The following is a 23,290-nucleotide window of genomic DNA, read 5'->3' as shown; positions in this document are numbered from 1 at the left end:
GAATCCTGGTTCGTTATAGCCTTAACTGCTGCTCTCCGTAACTCGCGAACTGAGGCTTGGCGCACGACTCGTTAAGTGGGGTTTTGGTAAGGATTTTCACTTGATCAGTCCAGCGCATGGGGCCTTATTAATTTTTTTATTTATTGCTTAGATGGGTGGACGAGCTCACAGCCCACCTGGTGCTAAGTGGCTACCGGAGCCCATAGACATCTACAACGTAAATGCGCCACCCACCTTGAGATATAAGTTCTAAGGTCTCAGTATAGTTACAACGGCTGCCCCACCCTTCAAACCGAAACGCATTACTGCTTTCCAGCAGAAATAGGCAAGGTGGTGATACCTACCCGTGCGGACTCACAGCAGGTCCTACCACCAGTGATTACGCAAATTATAATTTTGCGGGTTTGATTTTTATTACACGATGTTATTCCTTCACTATGGAAGTCCATCGTGAACATTTGTTAAGTACATTTTTCATTAGAAAAATTGGTACCCGCCTGCGGGGTTCGAACACCGTTACATCGCTAGATAAGATTGCACCGGACGTCTTATCCTTTAGGCCTAGACGACTTAAAAATTTATATTCATGAAAATTACACATAATATCGACTGGTGAGTTCCTAATAAAAAAACTGTATTGTATCGATAATTACAGTTCAAGCGATTCGCATCACTAATTGTTTACGTTGGGCGTCGTGTCGATAAAAATGTTGTTTTTAAAATGTTGTTTTTTATCCGTTTTGCTATTTTTATTTTTCGACAGAGTTTTTTTTGAGTGCTTCCAAAAAGAAGCGTTGTTTAGAAACTATGGATTTTTTTCGAGTTTTATCACGATTTAGAGACTGGCTGAGGTGAGCGTGTTACTTCAATTTTAATTTAACGAAGCTTGATATAGTTTGTTAATTAATTATTAAATAATATAATTCTATTAAATGACGAGTCGTCATGTCTTAATAATAAATACACCGGGTACATATCGACGCGAGAAAGCGCAAACGTCGTAACTTGCATTTTGGGTAATATCACTCTTGACAACGTCTTAAAAATCGATGAACATCGGCTGCACGCACGAAAAAGCGTCACGTTCCGTCTGAGCTCGAGCGTGCGAGCGAGAGCGCGGAACGAGCCATAGATAGGCACGATCCACTGAAGTAGGAAACTTATGGAAATGAAACGTCAACAAAAATTCGTGCCACTGTGACGTCATCTGGCCACAAAACATGGCGGTTTTAGTGCTGCCCAGAAGATTTTAATGTTCGTAGGTTTTATCGATAAACGTTCTTGGCTTATTTTATTTTAAATATTGTTGAGTATGAATATATTTGTAGAATTTATACTTTAATAGGAATTAAGTATATTGTTATGTGCAAAGATGATGTGATTTAGATATTATGTGAAATATTACTTGAGAGTGATTCAAATTTTAAACTTATCAAGGGACCGCCTGATAAAAAAAAACACCTACAGAACATTTATTCGTTAATGAAATTACAAACGTCATTCCTTGTGACTTCCTCTCTAAAATCACTTAATTAATAAATATTTAACGAATTTACAATAGTGTTTTACTCACTGCGGAATAAAACTATTTTATTTAAATAGTTCCGAAGAGATTTTGTCGGTAGCCTTTTTCCCGAAATATCTAAACAGAATGTCTAAATATGTTTTGATGACATATTTTTAAGAGGTATTTATGATTAGTGTCATGATGAATAGATTCGGACCGAAAAATGGTGTCCGATATTTCGGATTCAATTATATTATTAAGTGTATAATCTATGTTTCGGATGAGGGCTCCATAATGAATTTAAATATATATAGATAATAGTTTTGGGGCATCGACCTTCTTGAGATCCTATAAAATATGTTTTAATTATTATTTTTGTATGTTTTAAGCATGATAAAATTAGAAATTTTATATAAGCAATCATATTAAATCGATATCAAAGTCAATAAATAATGTACAACCCAAAACAGACGGCCGAACTGACGTGACAATGACATTTGGCGCGCTAAACATGGCGGATTTTCGGCCTCATTAGACGGAGACGGAGACATTTACGTATATTCATGTTTCATTTTATGTACGCATTGAAATACTGTTATATTGTTTTCCTGCGAGTTAAAGTGCTGAGTAAGAACGAGATAGATATATGTTTATGTGTGTGCCTTCAAAATGGGTGCTATTTATATAAGTAATTGTACGTATAGAACAATATGTCGTGTCCCTACTATATAGGTCTATGGCACGATCGGCCCAAGCGTTGGCTTGTGACACATTTATCTCTCTTCTCGCGTAACGTCAGAGCTAGCAGTTCGAATAATTCTGCTATTGAGGTTAACACTTATACTACTTATATCTACTGGTGATAGGGCCTCTTGTGAGTCTGCAGGGGTAGGTACCGCCACCCTGTCTATTTCTGCCGTGAAGCAGTAATGCGTTTGGGTTTGAAGGGTGGGGCAGCCGTTGTAACTATACTGAGGCCTTAGAACTTGTATCTCAAGGTGGGTGGCGCATTTACGTTGTAGATGTCTATGGGCTCCAGTAACCACTTAACACCATGTGGGCTGTGAGCTCGTCCGTCCACCCATCTAAGCAATAAAAGAAAATAAAGCTATTGTCCGTAAATCAACTTTACAGACAACCAATTAGTTTTGACCACATTCACAAGAATGTGATAAAAAGTAATTACAAATCTACAAATAACTACTAAGAAATATCGCTTCGAATGTTCTCGATTCGTATGCTATGCATGCGTAACACATAAATAATAAATAAATAAATAAATAATAAATAAATATTTACTAACAATTACGCCACGTTAACTGGTCCCGTACTAAGTTCGTAAAGAACTTGTGTTACAGGTACCAGATAACGGAAATAAATGTAAGATTTTTATTATACACATACATATCGACGCTTGAAAGGCAAACGTGACTAAGCGACAATGCGTGAACTCTAAATAGACTAATTTAAAGTTGAAATACCTGAAAACAAAATTTATTTTAACGAATCTAGCTGTAGTAGAATCTAGCTAATAGTTATAGGATTGAAATAATTTTAATAGACCTAGAAATATATTTGTTTTGCGCATCGAATATGGTTATTGCCTATCATTTATGTACAAAGCAGTTATTGTCGCTTAGTCACGTTTGCCTTACAAGCGTCGATATATTTAATATACATCCATAACCTTGGAAAGGACATTTTTATATTTATCGTACAAATATCTTCCCTTAGCGGGATTCGAACCCGCGACCCCCTTGTGTAGTGACCATGTCACTTACCACTATACCAGACGGACGTAAATGTAATATTTATCTAAGGCTAACACTCCTGGAATCAAACACGGATTCCATGGCTTCACGCACCCACATAATTCATTAAAACTATTCGATTTTAGACAAAAACATCCTCCTGTATATAACACCGATGGCACGATGCGACCAAGACAGCTTATTCTACAGGGTGCTCTGCGTGAGTTTGTTGCTGTTGACTTTGACGTTTGTTGTCATTTTGACAAATGTCTTCGTCGATATCGACGGACTGGTGGTAAGGAAAAAAGGTCAGTTTTTGGTAAGGCGTTATAAGCAATCATGGGTAGGTAGGTATCATCTTGAGACGAACCAGTCTTGGGTTTCGTTTTCAAGGATGGAACTGCCATAATAGTTTATGACTAAGGCCTCAGCTTTGAATACAATTTATTAAGAAGTTATCACTTCAAAAATTGTGTTTTTTTTCTTCACTTTATTAGTATAGACCATAGTACATAAAAAATAAGTTAAAAAATAAATTAAGATAAAAATACTACGATTTGTACGAATATACTTTTCAATAATCTCTCTTTTTTTACTAAAACTTTACTCGATGTTTTCCAAAAAACACATTTTGTTTGTTACGTCTCTTTAAACCGAACCGAACTTCAAACCGAAACGCATTACTGCTTCACGGCAGAAATAGGCAGGGTGGTGGTACGTACCCGTGCGGACTCACAAGAGGTCTTACCACCAGTAATAACTCTAAAGGTGCAATTAAGTTCCGTCAAACATGTGAAATTTTCAATTATTTTCAGAAAATGAAAGAATCAGCAGTATTGTTCAGGATTACGATGATACTAAGTCAATCTCTACCACGACCAGTCCTGTTGAAGATATAGACTACAATATGTATGATGATATCGACAGAACCAAGAGGTCTCTAGGTGAGATCTTTTTTAATTGCCCTTGTAGGCAGATGAGCATACGGCCCACCTGATGGTAAGTGGTTACCGTCGCTTATGGACGTCATCAAAGCCAGGGGCAGAGCCAAGCCCCTGCCTACCATTGAGCAATACTCTCCGCAAACCTCGTATGAAGACGGCCATGTTTTTTTTTAATAGCTTTGAGAGTCTATTAGCATAGCGTTACCCTAGCGTGTATGTAGGTGAGCTCTCGGGGCTCAAATCGGAAGTGTTGCTAACACTGGCCCTAACAAGAGAGAGCAGTGCTTCGCGGAATCTACCACCGGGTCAGAAACGCGACCCACTGAGAAGATCCGGCGAGAAACTCAGTGGGCTGTGTCTGTGGATTAGTTTACTCGTCGACCCCTTCGTCGCAAGCGACGGGTTCGACGAGGACGGTGACTGGTGCTTGAGGTACCTAAAAGCACCGTTAGTGGATCGGGAGGATCCGTAATGACGTGTTTAGGTCGGACATGTCATAGCACCCAGCTAACACCGTGGCTCATTCCAAAGCCGGATGGTACGTGGCAGAAAAGATATCTGGAAACGCACTATCGATAAATACAGCGTTTCCAGATAATATGGATGAACTCTGATCCGGTCGCGGGAAGTGTATACTTCAAAAACTTATCTCTTTGACTAGAAAATGTAATCGGCCTGAAACAACATATTTGAAGTCAATTTGAATATTGAAAGTTAATATTGCGCATATGGATTATATTGCAAGCCAGTTTTTTTTTTACTTCTTGTTATTTTTTGTGTTTTTTTAGTTTGTAATGTACATTGTGTGCTTAATAAATAAAATAAAATTAAATATAAAATAGAATACTAGGATTTTTATGTATTTCGGTCTGTTGAACACAATAATTACATTCATTTCACTGAAATGTTTCCCATTGACTATCTCTTTGAGAGCCACAGATGACGCGTCGTGACGATTAGTTACAGAAAATAGAAACTGCTAATTCTTTATGAGGTTCAAACTAAAATAGTAACTAAAGTATATATATTTGTATAATGTATTATAATATAAAGTAAGTATAGGTGTGTGTCTTTGTATTTGTATGTATATATATTGTTTTGTATCTTGTAATATGTATATATTATTATATGTAATGTTTACTGTATGCACTAGGTTTGTGTTCCTAATTCTTCTTTCCTTTTGTGGGCCTACTGAAAGAGATTTCAACATGAAATAAGTAGTACCCTTGTACTCTGTATCCTTATTGTCGTGTTTTTTCTAACAGCTGTGTGTACAAAAGATATTAAATAAATAAATAAATAATCTAAAAATAAAAACAAATTTCTTCTTCTACGTTTAAAAAATTATACAGAAACCTCCAATAGTTGCTGTAAAAACATGGTAAAGATATAAAGCGACTCATCTCCTGCGCATCGATCTATATGCTTAGTGCGAGTTTTTTAATGTTTGCGATAGCGTAAAAGTTAAGTCAAATTTCTATGCAGTTGGAACAGCGCCCCTAGCGGCAAACGTAGACAAACGTTCTAACTCCATACAAATTTGACTTAACTTTTACGCTATCGCAAACGTTAAAAAACTCGCACTGAGCACACTGATGGATGATGTTACTACTTTCCGCGGACATCAGCAATGCTAGAAACAAGATCATTTACCGATTCGGATCTACTAGTGACATTTAAAACTATAATGCTTGAATTTATCACCTGCCAGTTTCAGAAACGGAAAATCTACGATTTCAAATAAGGAATCCTAAAATAAAAGACGTTATTACAAGAAGATTGGCGGCTTTGTTGAACGAATTAGACCCTGAAGATGTTACTGAACGTACTAAAGAGAGAGTCAATGAAACCGAAGCTATTGAGACAATTAGAGGTAACCCGAAACAAATCAAATCAAGTCAAATCACGTCACAATTTTGAATATTTAGCGGTAGGCAGCGGCCTGGCTCTGCCCCTGGCATTGCTGAAGTCCACAGACGACGGTAACCACTCACCATCAGATGGGCCGTATGCTCGATTGCCTACAAGGGCAATAAAAAACAAAACAATCAAATGTCAAAATTCGAATAACAATTAATCTATTTGGAAGATTTTTATTGCCCTTGTAGCGACAAGCGTAGGGCCCATCTGACGTTTAGCTGATACCGTCGCCCATTAACATCAGCAATGCCAGGGGCAGAGCCAATCCCCTGCCTACCGTTGAGCCCTCTCTGATAATCTTATTTTATATCTTATATCTGATATCTTATCATAATTTATCTATATATATATATACCTAGTCAGGTCATAAATTCTGTCACATGTTTAATGTAAAATAATTGAAACAAGTTTATTCATTATGTAACCATTCATATACCAAAATGAACTTAACAAAACATAGATTCTTATGACACTAAAGTTTATTCAAAATGACCTCCGTGATTTTGAATACAGGCCTTCAATCTGCGCGGCCAGTCGTCTATCGCAGCATGAGCTGGCGCCGAATCTTGTTGGCATACCCAGTGCCTGTTATTGAGCATGGTATGAGAAACAGGTTCCACAAGGTTCGTCAGGACTCTATTTTGATACACAACTGCATTCGTTTTTACACCTTTCTCACAAAAATGTACCTCTGTTAAGCCCCAATAAGAAACTCCCAACCATACCATGAGCGAGGATGGAAAATGACCTCGTTGGACACGCGGAATACGGTTGCTCGCTTCTTCACTACTGTGTGCGTACACCTTATCATTTTGTTTGTTGTAGCTCTCTTCTACGGTAAAAATTTTTTGGTCCGAAAAAAGAATTTCCCGATATTTTTTTCCCGCGTACCGCTTCAACAAAGCGCGGCATCTCTTCAGTCTCAGGTCCATTAGACGAGCATTCAAACGATGTCCTGTTTTTCTTCGATATGCCCGAAGCCCTAAGTCTTCATTTAACACCCTTTTCACCGTGGTTCTGCTTAACCCCATCTGAAGGGCCAACAGTTTCTGCTTACGTTTGGGATTTCTTTGAATTCGCGCCTTCACAGCTTTTATCACTGCTGGAGTCCTAACAGACCGAGGGCGACAACTTCTTGACCTGTCATCTACATTAGAGTCCTCATTGTATCGTTTGATGGTACGATAAACGAATCTTTTGGTTATATTCAAATTTTTCAGTATGTTAAAAATTTGAATTGGCGCGTAACCGCAACGATGCAACGCAATAACTGCAACACGGTCTTCTTTAAGCGTCCACTCCATATTTAAAAATGAGTAAAATTCTAAAAGTATACATTTTTATTTTCATGAACAATTCGAAATTCGAATTCAATAAACTTTTTTGTGGCCAGCATTCTAAAAGAAAAGTTTTTACTGTGTGACAATACTTATGACCTGACTAGTTGTATAAAAAAATGAATTGCTGTTCGTTAGTCTCACTAAAACTCGAGAACGGCTGGACCAATTTGGCTAATTTTGGTCTTGAATTATTTGTGGAAGTACAGAGAAGGTTTAAAAGGTAGATAAATAAGAAAATGCTCGGAATTAAATAAAAATAACAATTTTGTTTTTCCTTTGATGTGTCCCCCGTCGGACGGATTCCTTTTGTTTGTTTTAAGTTTATTTTATACAAAAGTTTAGGTCTTTTATTAAAATTTATCGGTTGAAGCGCTACGAAGTCTGTCGGGTCAGCTAGTTGTTAATAGATAAATATTCTTTCAGAAAATCAACGAAAGGAACGGGTCGAGATTCAAAACAAATTTGAGTTTGACAAAGAGAATATGCTACACTTAGCCGTACATAATGTCCTACTGAACGGGTTTCTGAAGCACAAGGATCTGAATGAAGTGTTTCAGGAAATACGTGACGTGATGAGTAAAATGGCACGAGTCGGCGTTTATGGTAATTTTTTTTTTTTTATTGCTAAGTGGGTGGACGAGCTCACAGTTCACCTGGTGTTAAGTGGTTACTGGAGCCCATAGACATCTGTAACGTAAATGCGCCACCCACCTTGAGACATGAGTTCTAAGGTCTCAGTATAGTTACAACGGCTGCCCCACCCTTCGAACCGAAACACATTACTGCTTCACGGCAGAAATAGGCAGAGTGGTGGTACCCACCCGCGCGGACTCACAAGAGGTCCAACCACCAATAAATTTATTAACGATCGCTTAAACTATAAATTTCAGTATTTTTGAAAGCTCATACAAATAAATATAATGGTATCTGTCGTCGAACAGCAGAAACGAATATCAAAAGAACTAGTAATATCGAGAACGCTCGAGAAGTGTAACGCCATCTATTATCAAATAACGGAAACACATATCAAAACGACTAGTACTGTCGGGAATGTTCTCGATAATTGTAGACTTGTCGTGTCGACTGTAAAAGGGTTGCAGAGATGATATGAAGGCAGGCCCTAAGCACGTTACTACGGATCCTCCCGATCCATTAACAGTGCTTTAGGTACCTCAAGCACTGGTCACCGTCCTCGCCGAACCCGTCACTTGCGACGAAGGGCTCGGCGAGTAAATTAACCCACAGACACAGCCCACTGAGTTTCTCGCCAGATTTTCTCAGTGGGTCGCGTTTCCGATCCGGTGGTAGATTCTGCGAAGCACTGTTCTTAGCTAGTGTTAGCAAATTCTCTCAGGTTGAGCCCGTGAGCTCACTTACCCGTACGGGCGTAGCTGGACTAGCCCCCTAGGCTACCAGCGAATAAGTAGCAAAAACAAATTTGCACATCCAACTATTAATGTCATAATAAGAAAAGAGACATTAAACCTTGAAACTGTTTTTAATTGGATAGCCGACCTGCGAAATTCGAAGGAGAAGAATACAAAAAAGATTTTTGTTACAGAGAGAGACGGCACAAAATCGCGTAACCCGAATGATAATTTTAATGTGTCGCCTGTACAAGACATTTCAAGGTATGAAGAGAAAGAACTCCTAAATGAAATGATGAACTGTAAAGATTTGAAGAAGGACGTATCTGATCAACTGGAGTTTGACGGTAGACGTAAAACTGAGAAAGGTTATAAGCTTCAATAAGAACTACTTAATGTTATTTACACCAGTTACCAGAGCTCATAGACATCAGGTCGTCTCCACCTTCAGATATGTGGTCGAAGTGTACTTCTATAGATCCATGTTTAATGGTCTTCTTTGATCAATCCCACTGCGAGGCTCTCAGTGCTTTTGTCTTTGTCTATTTTAGGCGATGTCTCGACCTATAAAAAGTACGGGATAAAAGTTATACACTTAGGTCCTCAAATGTGGTTTAGGAATTTCTAGAATGATTCAATTTTCTTTTCGATTAATATTCTTTAGGATGACTATGATTAAAATTGGCGGAGTGGTCGTGGGTGGATGTTAGTTTTTTGGTGACCAGTTTTACCCAGCGCTGTTTTAGTGACGAGTATTTTCATAACAAAATATCAACAAAGAACGTCTTGTGATATTATATATAATAATATCAAACAATAACTCATCAATATCACGCTAACTGATTTCGATGATTATTGTTTTTAGTGTATATTAATTTGTTTTGGAATATCTTTTTTTTTCTATTTGAAGTCTGTTTTTATTAAAGCAGGTCTATTTACCATTATACTCGCTTTCAGACCCCAAGATGCTGATAAAGACAGTTATAGACATAACGTCCTTAGGAAACAATAAATTGAAGAATCACAGCGATGCGTAAGTGTATTGTTTCTTTTTTTTTTTTGAGGGATGCATGAGCTCACGGGCCACCCGGTGTCGAGTGTTTTTAGGAGACCACAGACAACAACCTCGGAAATGCTGTCATCCACCTCGCAACGCGTTACTGCTTCGTGACAGAAATAGGCCGAGTGGTAGTGCCAATCCGTGCAGGCTGACAAGACGCTTTTGAAGTCGTCGTGGCCTAAAGGATAATAAGATGTCCGATACGATTGGTATGTAGCGTTGCAACGGTGTTCGAATCTCGCAGGCGGGTACCAATGTTTCTAATGAAATACATACTTAAGATATCTTCACTATTGACTTCCACGGTGAAGGAATAATATCGTGTAATGAAAATCAAACCTGCAAAATTATAATTTGCGTAATTACTGGTGGTAGGACCTCTTGTGAGTCCGCACGGGTAGGTACCACCACTCCGCCTATTTCTGCCGTGAAGCAGTAATGCGTTTCGATTTGAAGGATGGGGCAGCCGTTGTACCTTAAAACTCATATCTCAAGGTGGATAACGGCATTTACGCTGTAGATCTCTATGGGCTCCAGTAGCCACTTAACACCAGGTGGGCTGTGAGCTCGTCCACACATCTAAACAATAAAAATACATAGAAAAGACGCTTTCAGTAATTACGCATTTATGAAACAACTTTATTTCTTTATTGTGGAAGGTATTAGTGAAATAGAAAAATTGGTGACTGCCCGCGGGATTCGAACACCGGTACAGTCGCATCGCTTGATATGAACGCAACGTCCGTCTTATCCTTTAGGCCGCGAAGGCTACAACAATAAATTGTTAGGTCAATATTATTCCGTGGTCTTTAGGTGTGAAGCTTAATTCTCTTATTGATGATACCTTTGATGCCGAACACCGTTATAAAATATTATAATATGACGGAGAGACGCTGGTGCCATCAGAGGTCCGCTTTGTTCGAGCAGTCGACTGTTTTGTTCGTCGTTGAGTTGGGTCTTCGTGTCCCCTTACGGGGGCACAGATCGGGCCTCGGCGCAATCCCCTCTGCCCGGGCTTAGAATCCCTGCCTAACGAGACAGGGGTGCAGAATGTTTCAAAATAGGGGCTTAAATAGCTCCTTAACCTTCTATAATTCAAAAATATTATCACTTTCTACGTAAATGTAGTGGGGGGGTAAAATTTAGCGTTATGCCCAAGTAACTATTCCACGCAGACGGAGTCACGGGAAAAAGCTAGTTACATATATGTATGCGCGCGATATTTTTAATCTTAATCCATTTCAAATAATAAAAACAATATTGGTATTTAAAAGACAACAAAATTAAAGGAATATATTCATCCCTGTTTTTTTCACTCTTACAGAAATTCCAGAGAAAACATCAAAGGATCAGTTAAAATGATTTATAACGGAAAATCGGTTCGATTCATTAACTCTGACAGCAACAATGACAGCAAAGAGCGGACAACGGCTAATCCGATAAACGAACATCTGAGATTACGCGAGTTTGACGTGAAATCAAAAGACGTGAACATGGCTAGGCTTTTGAATGAATATTTAGAGGAGCGATTAAGAAACAAAGACGATAAAATTACACTCAATAACAACAGAAGATCGAAAAGAAGCATCAGAATTAGGTACACCGACAATTCCAAAAGTAAACCGAGTAATCATTCGTCAATGGACGACAGCAACAACGACTTATACGTCGAAATAGAAACTGATTTAAATAGCAATGACGTTAAAGGCAAGCGGAAACGGAAATTGATTAAAGACTTGATAAAAAGAATACAGATGGCGATACATTCGAACTCGATAGATTCGGATGACAATGAAAAGAAAAAATCGAAACATTTGAACGTTAAAAAGCGCGTCCAAAATCCTTTGGTACACAAAAACAAAGTGACGCGTAGTAAACCGGACCCTAAGAAGGCTGTGCACAGAAAACTGGATCCGCTTAATAAAGCTATCCCGAATAATGAGGAATCTCCGTACATTCACGACAGATCGGGCGAATCATGGAAAAATAAATATACAGGCCCGAGATTTTTAACCGGATCCAAAGCTATAAATTCGGCAGAGTTAAACGAAGTCGAAATAGATTATAATAAGGTATTAAACTTTAACGGGATCCCGCAAAGATTGCAGAAGCCTCTAACGACAGGATCTAGCGCCGAATTTGTCGGTTCCTTCTTTGATGTCGGCAAACTCAAGTTCATAATCCAAGAATTAGACGGAAGCGGCCTGGCCGTTGGTTTTAACCAGTATGTTGATGAAGCACCAGATCCCGAAACTATGAAGGTTTTCACGGGTATGGAGAGCATGTTGGAAAGCTATCACGAAAGCGAAGGTGACCCACAAGAAAAAAATGATGAAGGGCATTTGGAAGAGGAGGTAAAAGACCACGCTATACAACGTAGATCTGTCAAGAGTAAAACTTTAAAAAGCGATCATCATTCAAACGAATACAAAGTGATTTTTGAGCCAAACTTCTTGCAGTTTAATACGTATCACGACGTTTACAACCAGGGCAACAGAGAGGTTAAAGAGACAAAACAAAAACCTCGGCTCTTGGACGAAAGTATTTTCGAGAGAAATTTGAATCCAGCTCAGATATTCGGCCTGTCCAGATTATTCGATAGAAGGAAGCGATCGGTGAACGTTAAAAAAATATCTAATCTAAAAAATAAAGTCAAACTGAGCAGATTTTTGAATACAAGATCTAATAAAAAAAAGATTTACATTAACAAGAAAAGGAATAAGAGAGATGTCAGCAAAATAAGAGTCATAGCTGGCGATCCATTCGCTTCTTCTAGATATTCGGATGAAAATATATTTGTGGTTTCCGATGAGAATCTTTTCGCTGACAGAGCACTGATAAGAGATTCGGAGAGACGTAACAACGACCAGCTAATTCAAGAGCATTATGATCTACTGACTCCACTCGCATACGAAGCATCTTCGAATCCCTACGTTAAGCTATTCGAAGGGATATCAAGACAGAACGCCTTAATGTCTAAATACCCCCACATTTTTCTTGAAGACAACAACAAATCTAAGGAGAGAAAAGACATTATTGTCAATCCGTTCATAAACAAATTCTTTAGTCGGAGATCTGATAGAGAAAGTGATGCTACTACAAAACCAGTGCATAATGTTAATTTGAATACCCAAGACACGGATAAGCAGAATTACAAAGTTAGCGTTAAGATAATGCCGAAAAACGCGACAGATCTCAACCCTGGATTCAAAGAAATCCACACTAGCATCAATAAAAGCTTTCACAAGAACGGCCTCTTATTTTCATCGTTGGTTAACGTGACGGAAATCTCCAAAGTTATTGCGATAAACAATACAAAAAACAACTCTTTCGAAGATCAACATTCCGTTCAAAATGATGCATCGAGAAGTAGCTTCAAAGGCGTAAAAGAAGAAGGAACTAAAGATGATTTCATTGATTTAACATTACCTTTTGATTCTCGGAAAACAATGAGAGTGCGCAAAGACGAGTTCGCGAAGCTAATGGCAGCGTCTCTGGTTAAATTGCAGGAGGAGAAAAGTCTTGTGACGTCGGAAGCGACAACTACTGTAACATCTACAACGCAGGCCATCAAAATAAGCAACGCTCCAAAGAAAGGGAACAGCGATTTTTTGACAGGGGAAATTATTAAGAAGATCGATAGAAACACAGGTTTATTACAGACGTTCCTAGAAAAAGTATTGGATAAATTCGAAAACCTGCCCAAAGTATTGCGAACAGACGTCAACCCTAGACGATATGAATTGGAAGAGTTCCAGAGAGCTCCCGAATTATTTACTAGAGAATTACCGAAGATCGAAGTGACCAATAACAGTCATGTCCTACCATTCGTTTATGCCTACCAACAGCCTTACTTCGCATCCAATAAAGCTCAAAATAATGTGGCAAATGTCCTTTACCATGGTCACATACACACTAACACCATTAATGGAAGGCAAACCGTCTTCTGTAATGGCAGAGAAGTCAACGCTAAAAACACTGGCAATAACAGCGTCAAGAGACAAATAAACCAAACCAAATTCTTTATAGACGATCTAGAAAATGATGGTATGAAGTATAAAGTTTCCGAGCAGAAAACAACAAAGTTTCCTATTTTGCTTAATGCGACTAACGTTTCGTAATGACGTTCTCGAATAACTAACTCTGTAATTAAAATGGCGTTCAATTAAAAAATGATATTTTACCTACATTGTAATTTTAATTAATGAAACACTAGTGGGAAGACACGTTGACTCCCACACAAAGCTCAAAGTTACCCTGAATTATTACTGGATACATTATTTAAAAAAAAGCCCTATATCCCATACAATTACTTTTTTTTGTGTAATTATGTTATATGTATGAACCCCTCTCAGATAAAGGCCTCCTCCACAGATTTCCATTTTGTTTTGTCTCTGGCGACATAAATCCAGTGTGGTCCAGCAACTTTTCTAATGTCGTCCTCCCAACGCGGGTCTACCGACACGCCGCTTGCCCTGTGGACCGTCCCATGCAGTTACTTTAGATGTCTATCTCCCATCCCCGAGTCGTGCTACGTGGCCAGCGTGCTACTTAAATTTCAATCTTTGAGCATATTTGAGAACGTCCACTGTTTTAGTTAAGCTTCTTATCTTCGTATAAAGGATTCTGTGTGATTTTTCCGGATACATTAATCCTATTTATTTTTCTACTAGCGACCCGCCCTCGCTTCGCTTCGGAAACATTAAAATACACATGAAACCGAAAAAAAAATTTTTTTAAAAAATTTAAAAAGTAGCCTATGTTCATCAGGGACAATGTCGGCTTCTAATGGAAAAAGAATTTTTCAAATCGGTCCAGTAGTTTCGGAGCCTATTCGAAACAAACAAACAAACAAATCTTTTCTCTTTATAATATTATTATTATTATTATTATTATAGTATAGATTGTTTGTTAAATTCATTACTACTTTCCACTATATGGTGATATTGAGCTATGAACTAATACCGTAATCGAACGAGAGATGGCTCTCTCGGCAAGTAAGCGCGGCCGTCACAATATCATGAGACATTCCATAATTTACTCATTCGAGGAAACGTTTGAAACTGGTATTTCCTCGCCATATTTCCTGTACATGTCGTCAGAGAGCTGCTAAGTGGTTTTGTTTTAAATGGCGAACATTTGGTTGCTTAGTCACGACTCGAACTGCCAACGACCTTGTCCCTTAACTTAAGGTTTGAAGTCCTCGTAGCTTAAAAGACGCCCTGTGCTCCAATCCTGAATATAGGCACTAATTTTTGGGGGGAGCGTCAAAGAGGAACTAACAGTATCTTCAGGTCTGGCATTTTTGTGACTAGGGTTTTCATTTCACGCTAAGAGGATTCTATGTGTTACCCTCGGATAGGGGTTTCCACCGGGCTGGGGGACCGATGGCGTATTGCTAGCCCTGTTACTCTATAATTATGACACTAGTCAGCATATTCCTTGATACGAATAAGCCATGGCTTCATTTAATTACCGAAATTCGGTTTGTGGGAAAGGGACTGTGAATGGTTCCTACTCAATGCAATCCCCACTCGAAATCTTTCAAAGCCCACAAAAATTCACATAAAGTATTCCGTACTTCATCGTTATCGTCTAGACCACAAGCAATTTTGTGTTATCATTGCATATTGCTTCGTAAAGTAAGCTAACCGCAATTTAAGTCATCCTAGTTTTGACCGCAACAACAAAAGCCACTGTCGGTCATTTATGACATCAGAGTGACGATTCAACTACGCGTCATCTGTAGTTAATTCGCAATTCATCAAATTTGAACCAACAATTTGCGCACTTAAATATTGAAATTATTTTTTTTTGGGAAGAGATAATGCTGTATTCCTGTTGGCCCTAAGACCTATCCATTCATCAGAGGCGAACACGGGCTCAGCTAGAAGGGGTGTGATTCGCTAAAAATTTCAAGACCAAATGCCGGTTAAGAATCGCGACCCATTGAGGAGAGCTGGCTAGGAACTCAGCGGGTGAAATAAGAAGTAATTACTGATGGTAGGACCTCTTGTGAGTCCACGCGGATCGGCACCACCACCCTGCCTATTTCTGCCGTGAAGCAGTAATGCGTTTCGGTTTGGAGGGTGGGGCAGCCGTTGTTACTATACTGAGACCTTAGAACTTAAATTTCAAGATGGGTGGCGCATTTACGTTGTAGATGTCTATGGGCTCCAGTAACCACTTAACACCAGGTGGGCTGAAGCAATAAGGTAATCCCACAAACTTTTGGCAATTCTTCTCAATACCATAGTTCACAATTCCAATTTGGTGTTACAGCAACGATGACCAGTGGGTCCGGTGATCCGGGAAATGAGAAGATCCGGCGAGAAACTCCACTGAGTCTTACGGATCCTCTCGGCCCATTAACGGTGCTTTTAGGTACCACAAGCACCGGTCAATAATCGTCGTCGAACCCGTCGCTTGCGACGAAGGGCTCGACGAGAGAATTAACCCACAGACACAGCCCACTGAGTTTCTCGCCGGATTTTCTCAGTGGGTCACAATTCCGATCCGGTAGTAGATTCAGCGAAACATTACTTTTTTTTTTTTTTTTTTTTATGATTGAAAGTTTACTGGTGGCCCGAAGGCCTTTCCAGTTTCACCAGGACAGGTGGGCGAGCAAAGGCTCAGCCAAGAGGGGTGGGATTTGCTAACAACTGCCCGAGCGCCTCCGAAGGAGACCTAACAACTCAAGAGCAATTGTTTCGCGAATGTAACTATACTGAGACCTTACAACTTATATCTCAAGGTGGGTGGCGCATTTACGTTGTAGATGTCTATGGGCTCCAGTAACCACTTAACAACAGGTGGGCTGTGAGATCGTCCACCCATCTAAGCAATAAAAAAAAAAAAAAAAAAAAAAAAAAAAAAAAAAAAAAAAAAAAAAAAAAAAAAAAAAAAAAAAAAAAAAAAAAAAAAAAAAGAATGAATCTACTACCGGATCGGAATCGCGACCCGCTGAGAAGATCCGGCGAGAAACTCAGCGGGCTAATGCATGGGTTAGGTTGCACGTCGACCTCTTTGTCGAGTTCGACGAGTACGGTTACCGGGGTCCCTAAGCCTGCCCCTAGTATTAGAGCTGAAGGCATCTAATGCAAAGGTTATTGGATCTGATGGATCCGTAAGGACGTGTCTAGGGCGTCGACGGTGACTGGCTCCTGCATGATCAGGATTCGGGGAGTAGTCAGCGGCGGCAACGATAAGGCGATTATCATGACGCATAGCCTTATCGAAGTATCGTTCCGACGCTGACTTCATGTATTTCCGAATTGATTCGAGGCCCAGGTCGTCGTGTAGGTCAACGTTCCTCACGAACCACGGAGCCCCGACAGCTAACCTGCAAAAGCGGGATTGTAGGGATTGGAGGGTGTCTATGTGTGTGCGGGCCGCGTGAGCGAACACCACACTCGCGTAAGTCATGACGGGCCTTATGCAAGTTTTGTAAAGTGTCACCTTGTTCCGAAGGGACATTTTACTCCGCTTACAGATCATGGGGTAGAGTCTACCGAGAATAAACGCGGCACGGTCACGGACTGATTTTATATGCGGGCGGAATGTCATCGATGCATCCAGGGTAACGCCCAGGTACTTGACCTTCCTGGCCCAGGGTATGGGTTGTCTAAAGAGAGTAATCGGGGGTGTGAGATTCCTCCTCCTAATCCGGGAGGAAATCCGTGTGGACCTTCCCCTCTGAAATAGCACCGCAGTACTTTTCGCTGGGTTGATGTCTATGCGCCATTTTCGGAACCACTGTCCTAGGGCTAGGGCTGCGCTCTGAAGCTTCTTCGCGATTAGGGACTTATTTCTACTAGAATAGTAAACAGTCGTGTCGTCGGCGAATAAAGCTAAATGGGTCGGCGGCGACCGGGGAATATCGTTGACGAATAAGCTAAATAGGAGGGGTGAGAGGACAGAGCCTTGCGGGACTCCAGCTGTGAGAGGTCGTGGGGAGGAGCGGGTTCCCTCGACTCGATATCGAAAAGAGCGGTTCGACAAGAAGTCCCGTATGATGAGCACGAGACTATCCGGCACGCCCATGTTGAATAGTTTGAAAATCAAACCATTGTGCCAGACTTTGTCGAACGCTTTTGCGACGTCGAAGAAGAGAGCTCCCGTGTATAACGGTTTTGGTCGATTAAGCCCCACAAGAATATGCTCCGTGAGGCGGTGCACCTGTTGAACGCATGAGTGATTTGTACGGAATCCGAATTGTTCATCGATAAGAATGCCCTTGGATGAGACGAAGTCTCTGAGGCGTTTGTAGAGCAGACGCTCATACAGTTTGCCTAGAGACATGAGGAGGCTAATCGGGCGGTAGCTCGTCGGATGATTTTTTGGTTTACCGGGTTTATGTATGCCGATAACGTCCGCTTCTTTCCACACCGCGGGAAAGATACAGTTCGCCATAGCGGCATTGAAAATAGATGCCAACATCACGATGAGTTGGACGGGTAGAAGTTTAATAACGCGGTTGGATATACCGTCGGAACCGGGAGCCTTGCGAGGACGTAGGTCTTTGATCAAGTCTTTAACTTCCATTGGGGTGACGGGTGGTAACGCATCAGAGGGTGGCAAGGAGGCTCTGCGTTCTACCTCACTGTCTACTAATTCTACATGAACAGGGTCCACGGATTGAGTGCTGGGCGTGCACTGGGTTTGCAATGTATCGGCCAGCAGCTCTGCTTTTTCGTCATCATCGAACGCCGCGAGTCGGCCTGAGGGGCCTACGAGGGGGGGCATAGTTACTACCGTATCCGATTTGAGAGTACGAGCTAAGCGGTAGTAAGACCTTTGGGAGGGCGCGAGTCCTTCTAAGAAATCAGACCATCTGGCATCTCGGACTTCGGCGATGCGAGACTTTACGTCGCGTTGTAGGGCACGCATTCGCGGTAGGATACCTGTCGTAGGCGCGTATCGAGGCGTTCTTAGCTCTAAGGAGTTCCCTAATATCGTCGGACAATTTGAAGCGGTGAAGGAAGTCCTCCGCTACAACTTGTTTCGATGACCTATCTAATGTCGAGGTGATGTGTGACGTTAAGATGTCTATGGCTTCAGCGGTATCCTGAGGAGACGGGATAGAGTCCGGGTTAAACGGGAGCGATGGTGGATCAGATTCAGCCAGGCTGATGCCCAGCGTGTGCCAATCCACCACAGTCCTCGTGACGGGAACGGAATCGGGAGCGCGACCGAGCTTCATAACGACGGGACGGTGGTCTGAATCTAACTCTGAAACTACTTCGATCGAGTGTAAGCACAGAGTTACGTTTTTTAATAACGCTATGTCGAGTATATCCGGGCGATGCGCGATATTTAGCGGGTAGTGAGTCGGGGTTAGCGGAGCGACGATATCGAAGGCGAGATCATCGACTAACGCGTCAAGCCGCCTGCCATTTGGGGTTGTGGTGTGTGAGTTCCACCTGATGTGTTTACAATTTAGGTCGCCCGCCAGAATGACAGAGCTCCCCATACCGAGCAGCGCCTCGATATCACTGCTTAGAACGATCTTATCCGGTGGAAGATAAGCGGACGCGATAACGATCGGCGCGTGTCCCGTCAGTGAGATTCGGCACACTGATGCTTCGATATTAGCGAGCGCGGGAGGATCGAGCGGGACGCAATGCAGGGCTCTTCTATAGTAAATGACGGTACCACCACCACGGGCAGAGAGCCTGTCGTTCCTGACCATGTTATAGTTCGCGATTTTAGGGTCACGGCACGCGGGCTTAAGTAGGGTCTCCTGCACTAAAAAGATATCAATTTGGTGGTCACGCAAAAAGTCAGAAACCTGATCACGTTGATTTGCGAGACCGTAAGCGTTAAAAAATCCTATCGTTACGGATAGGGGCTTTATTCTACTTATATACGCCATTGATTACCGGCGGAGTGAGGGGAGGACGTACGTATTTAATGACGCGTATACGTCGGCGTATTCCTGCACAACGGCGATAAAGTGTTGTGCAGTGGAGGCAGCGCGAATGGCGTCGCCCAAAGCGTTAACGCGCTCAAAGTTGATCGACTGAAAGAAGTCGATCGCTAAAGCGAGATTGTCGGACGCGGTCGGAGGGCAAGTCGCGGGAGAGGGACGAGTCGCGGGGGCGGGACGAATCACGGAGGAGGGAGTTGTAGCCGTGTTCGTGTACGGCAGCGGTTTTGCCCAGGCCGAGACACTGGGCACCGCCGCCGGAACGAACGCTGGCTTAGCCTGCGACGCAGAGGGTGCCGAGGCTTTGATGTCTGGGCCGGAAGCTCGGAGGCGGTTTTGGCGGGCGACGCGGCGATTTATTTTAGGGGCTCGGGGGCAACCACGGTAATTCGCGGGGTGACCCTGTGTTCGACACAGGACGCAGCTAGGCGGTTCCGTCGCGGTTTTTTGGTCGCGAGCGCAGAGGGCCGTGGCGTGATCGCCCAAACACTTAACACATCGGGGGCGCGCGTGACAGTTACGGGAAGAGTGCCCGTACAATTGACAGTTATGGCACTGGCTAGGAGTGCCTTTTTTATGGGGGGCTTCGACAGCGATACCAGAGAGCCTACAGACGGTCTGTGTGTTAAAGATTTTCTTACCCTCGGGGGTAGGCTGGAGAGCGACTAGAACCATATTATATGGCTCCCTACCGCGACCGGTGTGCATACGGTGCACAGAATTCACTGGTAGGCCTTGTTCTAACAGGTCGGCTTTTACGAGCTCTACATCTAACTCTTTAGGGATTCCGCGTATTACAACGCGGAGTTCGCGCTCCTCCTGGAGCGTATACGTATGGAAACTTATACGCTCCTTACGGAGGTAAGAAGAGAGGGCCCTATGGTCGTCGGGTGTTTGAACCTTAATTTGAATGCCGTTCGCGAGGTTACGGGCATTCGTGAAATTTATATTTTTGGCCTTAAGGGCCAGGCAAACTCGATCCCAAGCTGCCTTCTCCTGAAGGATAACCGGGGGAGGGGTCTGGGTTTTATTTCGTGCCACCGGACGCGGCGACGGAGTGGCACGGGCTGGGGGCGCAACGGGAGTCTGAGGGCGGGGGCGCGACGCGTTCACGGCTTTGCTAATTTTAGCGGCCGCGGGAGCTCGAGACTCCGCGGCACGCTTCTTACCCTTCTGTACCAGGGTGAATCCATCCGTCGATGAGGCGGGGGCGAGGTCGACCTCCATGTCCGAGTCAGAGTCGGAGCACGAGGAGGCGGGTGCAGGCGACCTACGAGCAAGTGTAGGTGTTTTAGAGGGCGCGACGGAGGCCGCGGATGATCGCTCAGCTGAAACGATGGTCACGGCGGACGACGCAGCAGCTTTTCTCGCCAGTATAGGCGACACGGGAGCGGCAGGCACGACAGAGGCTGCGGTGCTCAATGCAGAAGCTCTGCACGCAGGTACAGGCGACGCAGGAGCAGCGAGCGCGGCGGAGTCCTCGAGAGGGCTCGCAGTGTGATTGGCCTTGAAGGCCAAAAACTCCGAGGCGAGCTGTGGGTGGCGAAGTCGGAGGAATTCCGCGAATACAGCGTCCATGATCGCTGAGTACCCAGGTGGGGCGGCCCCGGGTCTTGAAAACACTCGCCTTGCGGCGAGGCCCCAACTTCTCGGACCTGAGCGGTTCTAATGAACACAGGTGGCAATGCGGCGCGATTACTACAGGACAAAGAAAAAGCACTTTGTTGTGCTTTTTCACAGAAATTACGAAAAGAAACAAAACAAATAAATACTTGCAGGAAACCACTTTGTCGGCAGATGTACCACGAACACAGAAACAACAAAAGGAAACAAAACAAATAAAAACTTCCAGAAAGAGCACTTAGTCGGCAGATGTACCACAAACACAGGCCGCGCGAACAATGGCCGGGCGAACAAAGACCGGGCGATCGAGTGGACGATGAGCACGTCCGCACGTGACGGGTGCCTCTATCGGAATGAAACACTACTCTTGGCAGGGCTAGTGTTAGCAAATTATCTTAGGTTGAGCCCCTGATCTCACCTACTGGTCCGCGCTAATTGGAATAGCCCCTTAGGCGACCAACGATTAAGTAAGAAAAATAAGAATAAATTTAGAAGGAACATTATTTATTTGACCGTGCATACATGTTTAATTTTTTGCTAACTGTTGGCTTATTATACTTTTAAGTAAGTATATTTGTATGTAACTAAATGATATAGTGATTTAGTATTACATGTTTATAGTAGGTACATACTTCATGTATTTATTTATTTTTATTCATTAGTTAACGATACGCTTTAAGTTATTGTTATTGATAGAACTATTTGATTATTGTTGATATTGTATTAAACGCAACATAGCAGCTATCTCTTTTTCTGATCTTCCCTGATGAAAATGAAAAAAATGCTCATTGAGTTTTCTCATTTTGGCGCCAATACATTGTACAATATTTTGCGATATTAAAATGGAGTGGGGTGATAAAGAGAACCGAATCGCTGTGATTGCATTACACAAAGTATGTATGGAGCCAAACGCGATTTTTAAAACTCTCCATACGCTTGGTATTAGTAAAATGTTTGTGTACCGGGCTATTAATAGGCGCAATGAGACCTCCTCTGTTTGTGACAGGAAAAGATCTGGCCGTCCACGTAGTGTTCGTACGAAAAAAGTGGTCAAAGCAGTAAGGGAAAGAATTCGAAGAAATCCTGTCCGAAAGCAAAAGATTTTATCTCGGGAGATGAAGATAGAACCTAGAACCATGTCGCGTATTTTAAAAGATGACTTAAGACTTGCAGTCTATAAGAGACGTACTGATCATTTCTTAACTGATAATTTAAAAGAGAATAGGGTGGTAAAATCGAAACAACTACTGAAGCGGTACGCAAAGGGAGGTCATAGAAAAATTTTGTTTACGGATGAGAAAATTTTTACAATTGAGCAACATTTTAACAAACAAAATGACCGTATTTATGCTCAAAGCTCTAAAGAAGCATCTCAATTAGTCGACCGAGTGCAACGTTGGCACTATCCGACTTCAGTGATGGTTTGGTGGGGTATTAGCTATTAAGGAGTGACTGAGCCATACTTTTGTGAAAAAGGTATCAAAACATCGGCACAAGTGTATCAAGATACCATTCTTGAGAAGGTAGTGAAGCCCCTTAACAACACCATGTTCAATAATCAAGAATGGTCCTTCCAGCAAGACTCGGCGCCAGGTCATAAAGCTCGGTCTAAGCAGTTTTGGTTGGAAACGAACGTTTCGGACTTCATCAGAGCTGAAGACTGGCCGTCGTCTAGTCCCGATCTTAATCCGCTGGATTATAATTTATGGTCAGTTTTAGAGAGTACGATTTGCTCTAAACGCCATGATAATTTGGAGTCCCTAAAACAATCCGTACGATTGGCAGTGAAAAATTTTCCCATGGAAAGAGTGCGTGCTTCTATTGATAACTGGCCTCAACGTTTAAAGGAC

The 23,290-nt window shown here is 42.1% G+C and overlaps 2 protein-coding genes across 3 annotated transcripts in view; one reads left to right on the top strand and one right to left on the bottom strand.

The window, feature by feature from the left end:
* Positions 1-23,290, bottom strand: part of LOC110385999 (repetitive organellar protein) — a 45,845-nt gene that overhangs the window by 12,746 nt on the left and 9,809 nt on the right. The window lies entirely within an intron of this gene.
* On the top strand, positions 766-14,076 carry LOC101739142 (uncharacterized). Of its 2 annotated transcripts, XM_062675329.1 has the most exons (8): positions 766-851; positions 3,405-3,566; positions 4,074-4,202; positions 5,914-6,075; positions 7,886-8,065; positions 9,024-9,197; positions 9,787-9,862; positions 11,214-14,076. In XM_062675329.1, the coding sequence occupies exons 2-8, from the start codon at positions 3,434-3,436 to the stop codon at positions 14,008-14,010; spliced, it is 3,651 nt and encodes a 1,216-aa protein (XP_062531313.1). In that variant the 5' UTR covers positions 766-851; positions 3,405-3,433; the 3' UTR covers positions 14,011-14,076. The 2 variants fall into 2 exon arrangements, with proteins under 2 accessions (XP_062531313.1, XP_037875479.1); XM_038019551.2 differs by lacking the exon at positions 766-851 and having other exon boundaries at positions 3,191-3,566.

Source organism: Bombyx mori, chromosome 23 (assembly GCF_030269925.1).
Source record: "Bombyx mori chromosome 23, ASM3026992v2".
In the NCBI taxonomy this organism is placed as follows: domain Eukaryota; kingdom Metazoa; phylum Arthropoda; class Insecta; order Lepidoptera; family Bombycidae; genus Bombyx; species Bombyx mori.
This window is presented reverse-complemented; position numbering and strand designations above follow the sequence as displayed.

Bases quoted from the DNA above. Each gene is read 5' to 3' on its own strand.
- LOC101739142 (XM_062675329.1), top strand. From the start codon at position 3,434: ATGGCACGATGCGACCAAGACAGCTTATTCTACAGGGTGCTCTGCGTG. The intron at 4,203-5,913 runs GTGAGATCTTTT...ATCACCTGCCAG, and splicing joins CAGAACCAAGAGGTCTCTAG to TTTCAGAAACGGAAAATCTA. The intron at 9,198-9,786 runs GTTATAAGCTTC...ACTCGCTTTCAG, and splicing joins TAGACGTAAAACTGAGAAAG to ACCCCAAGATGCTGATAAAG.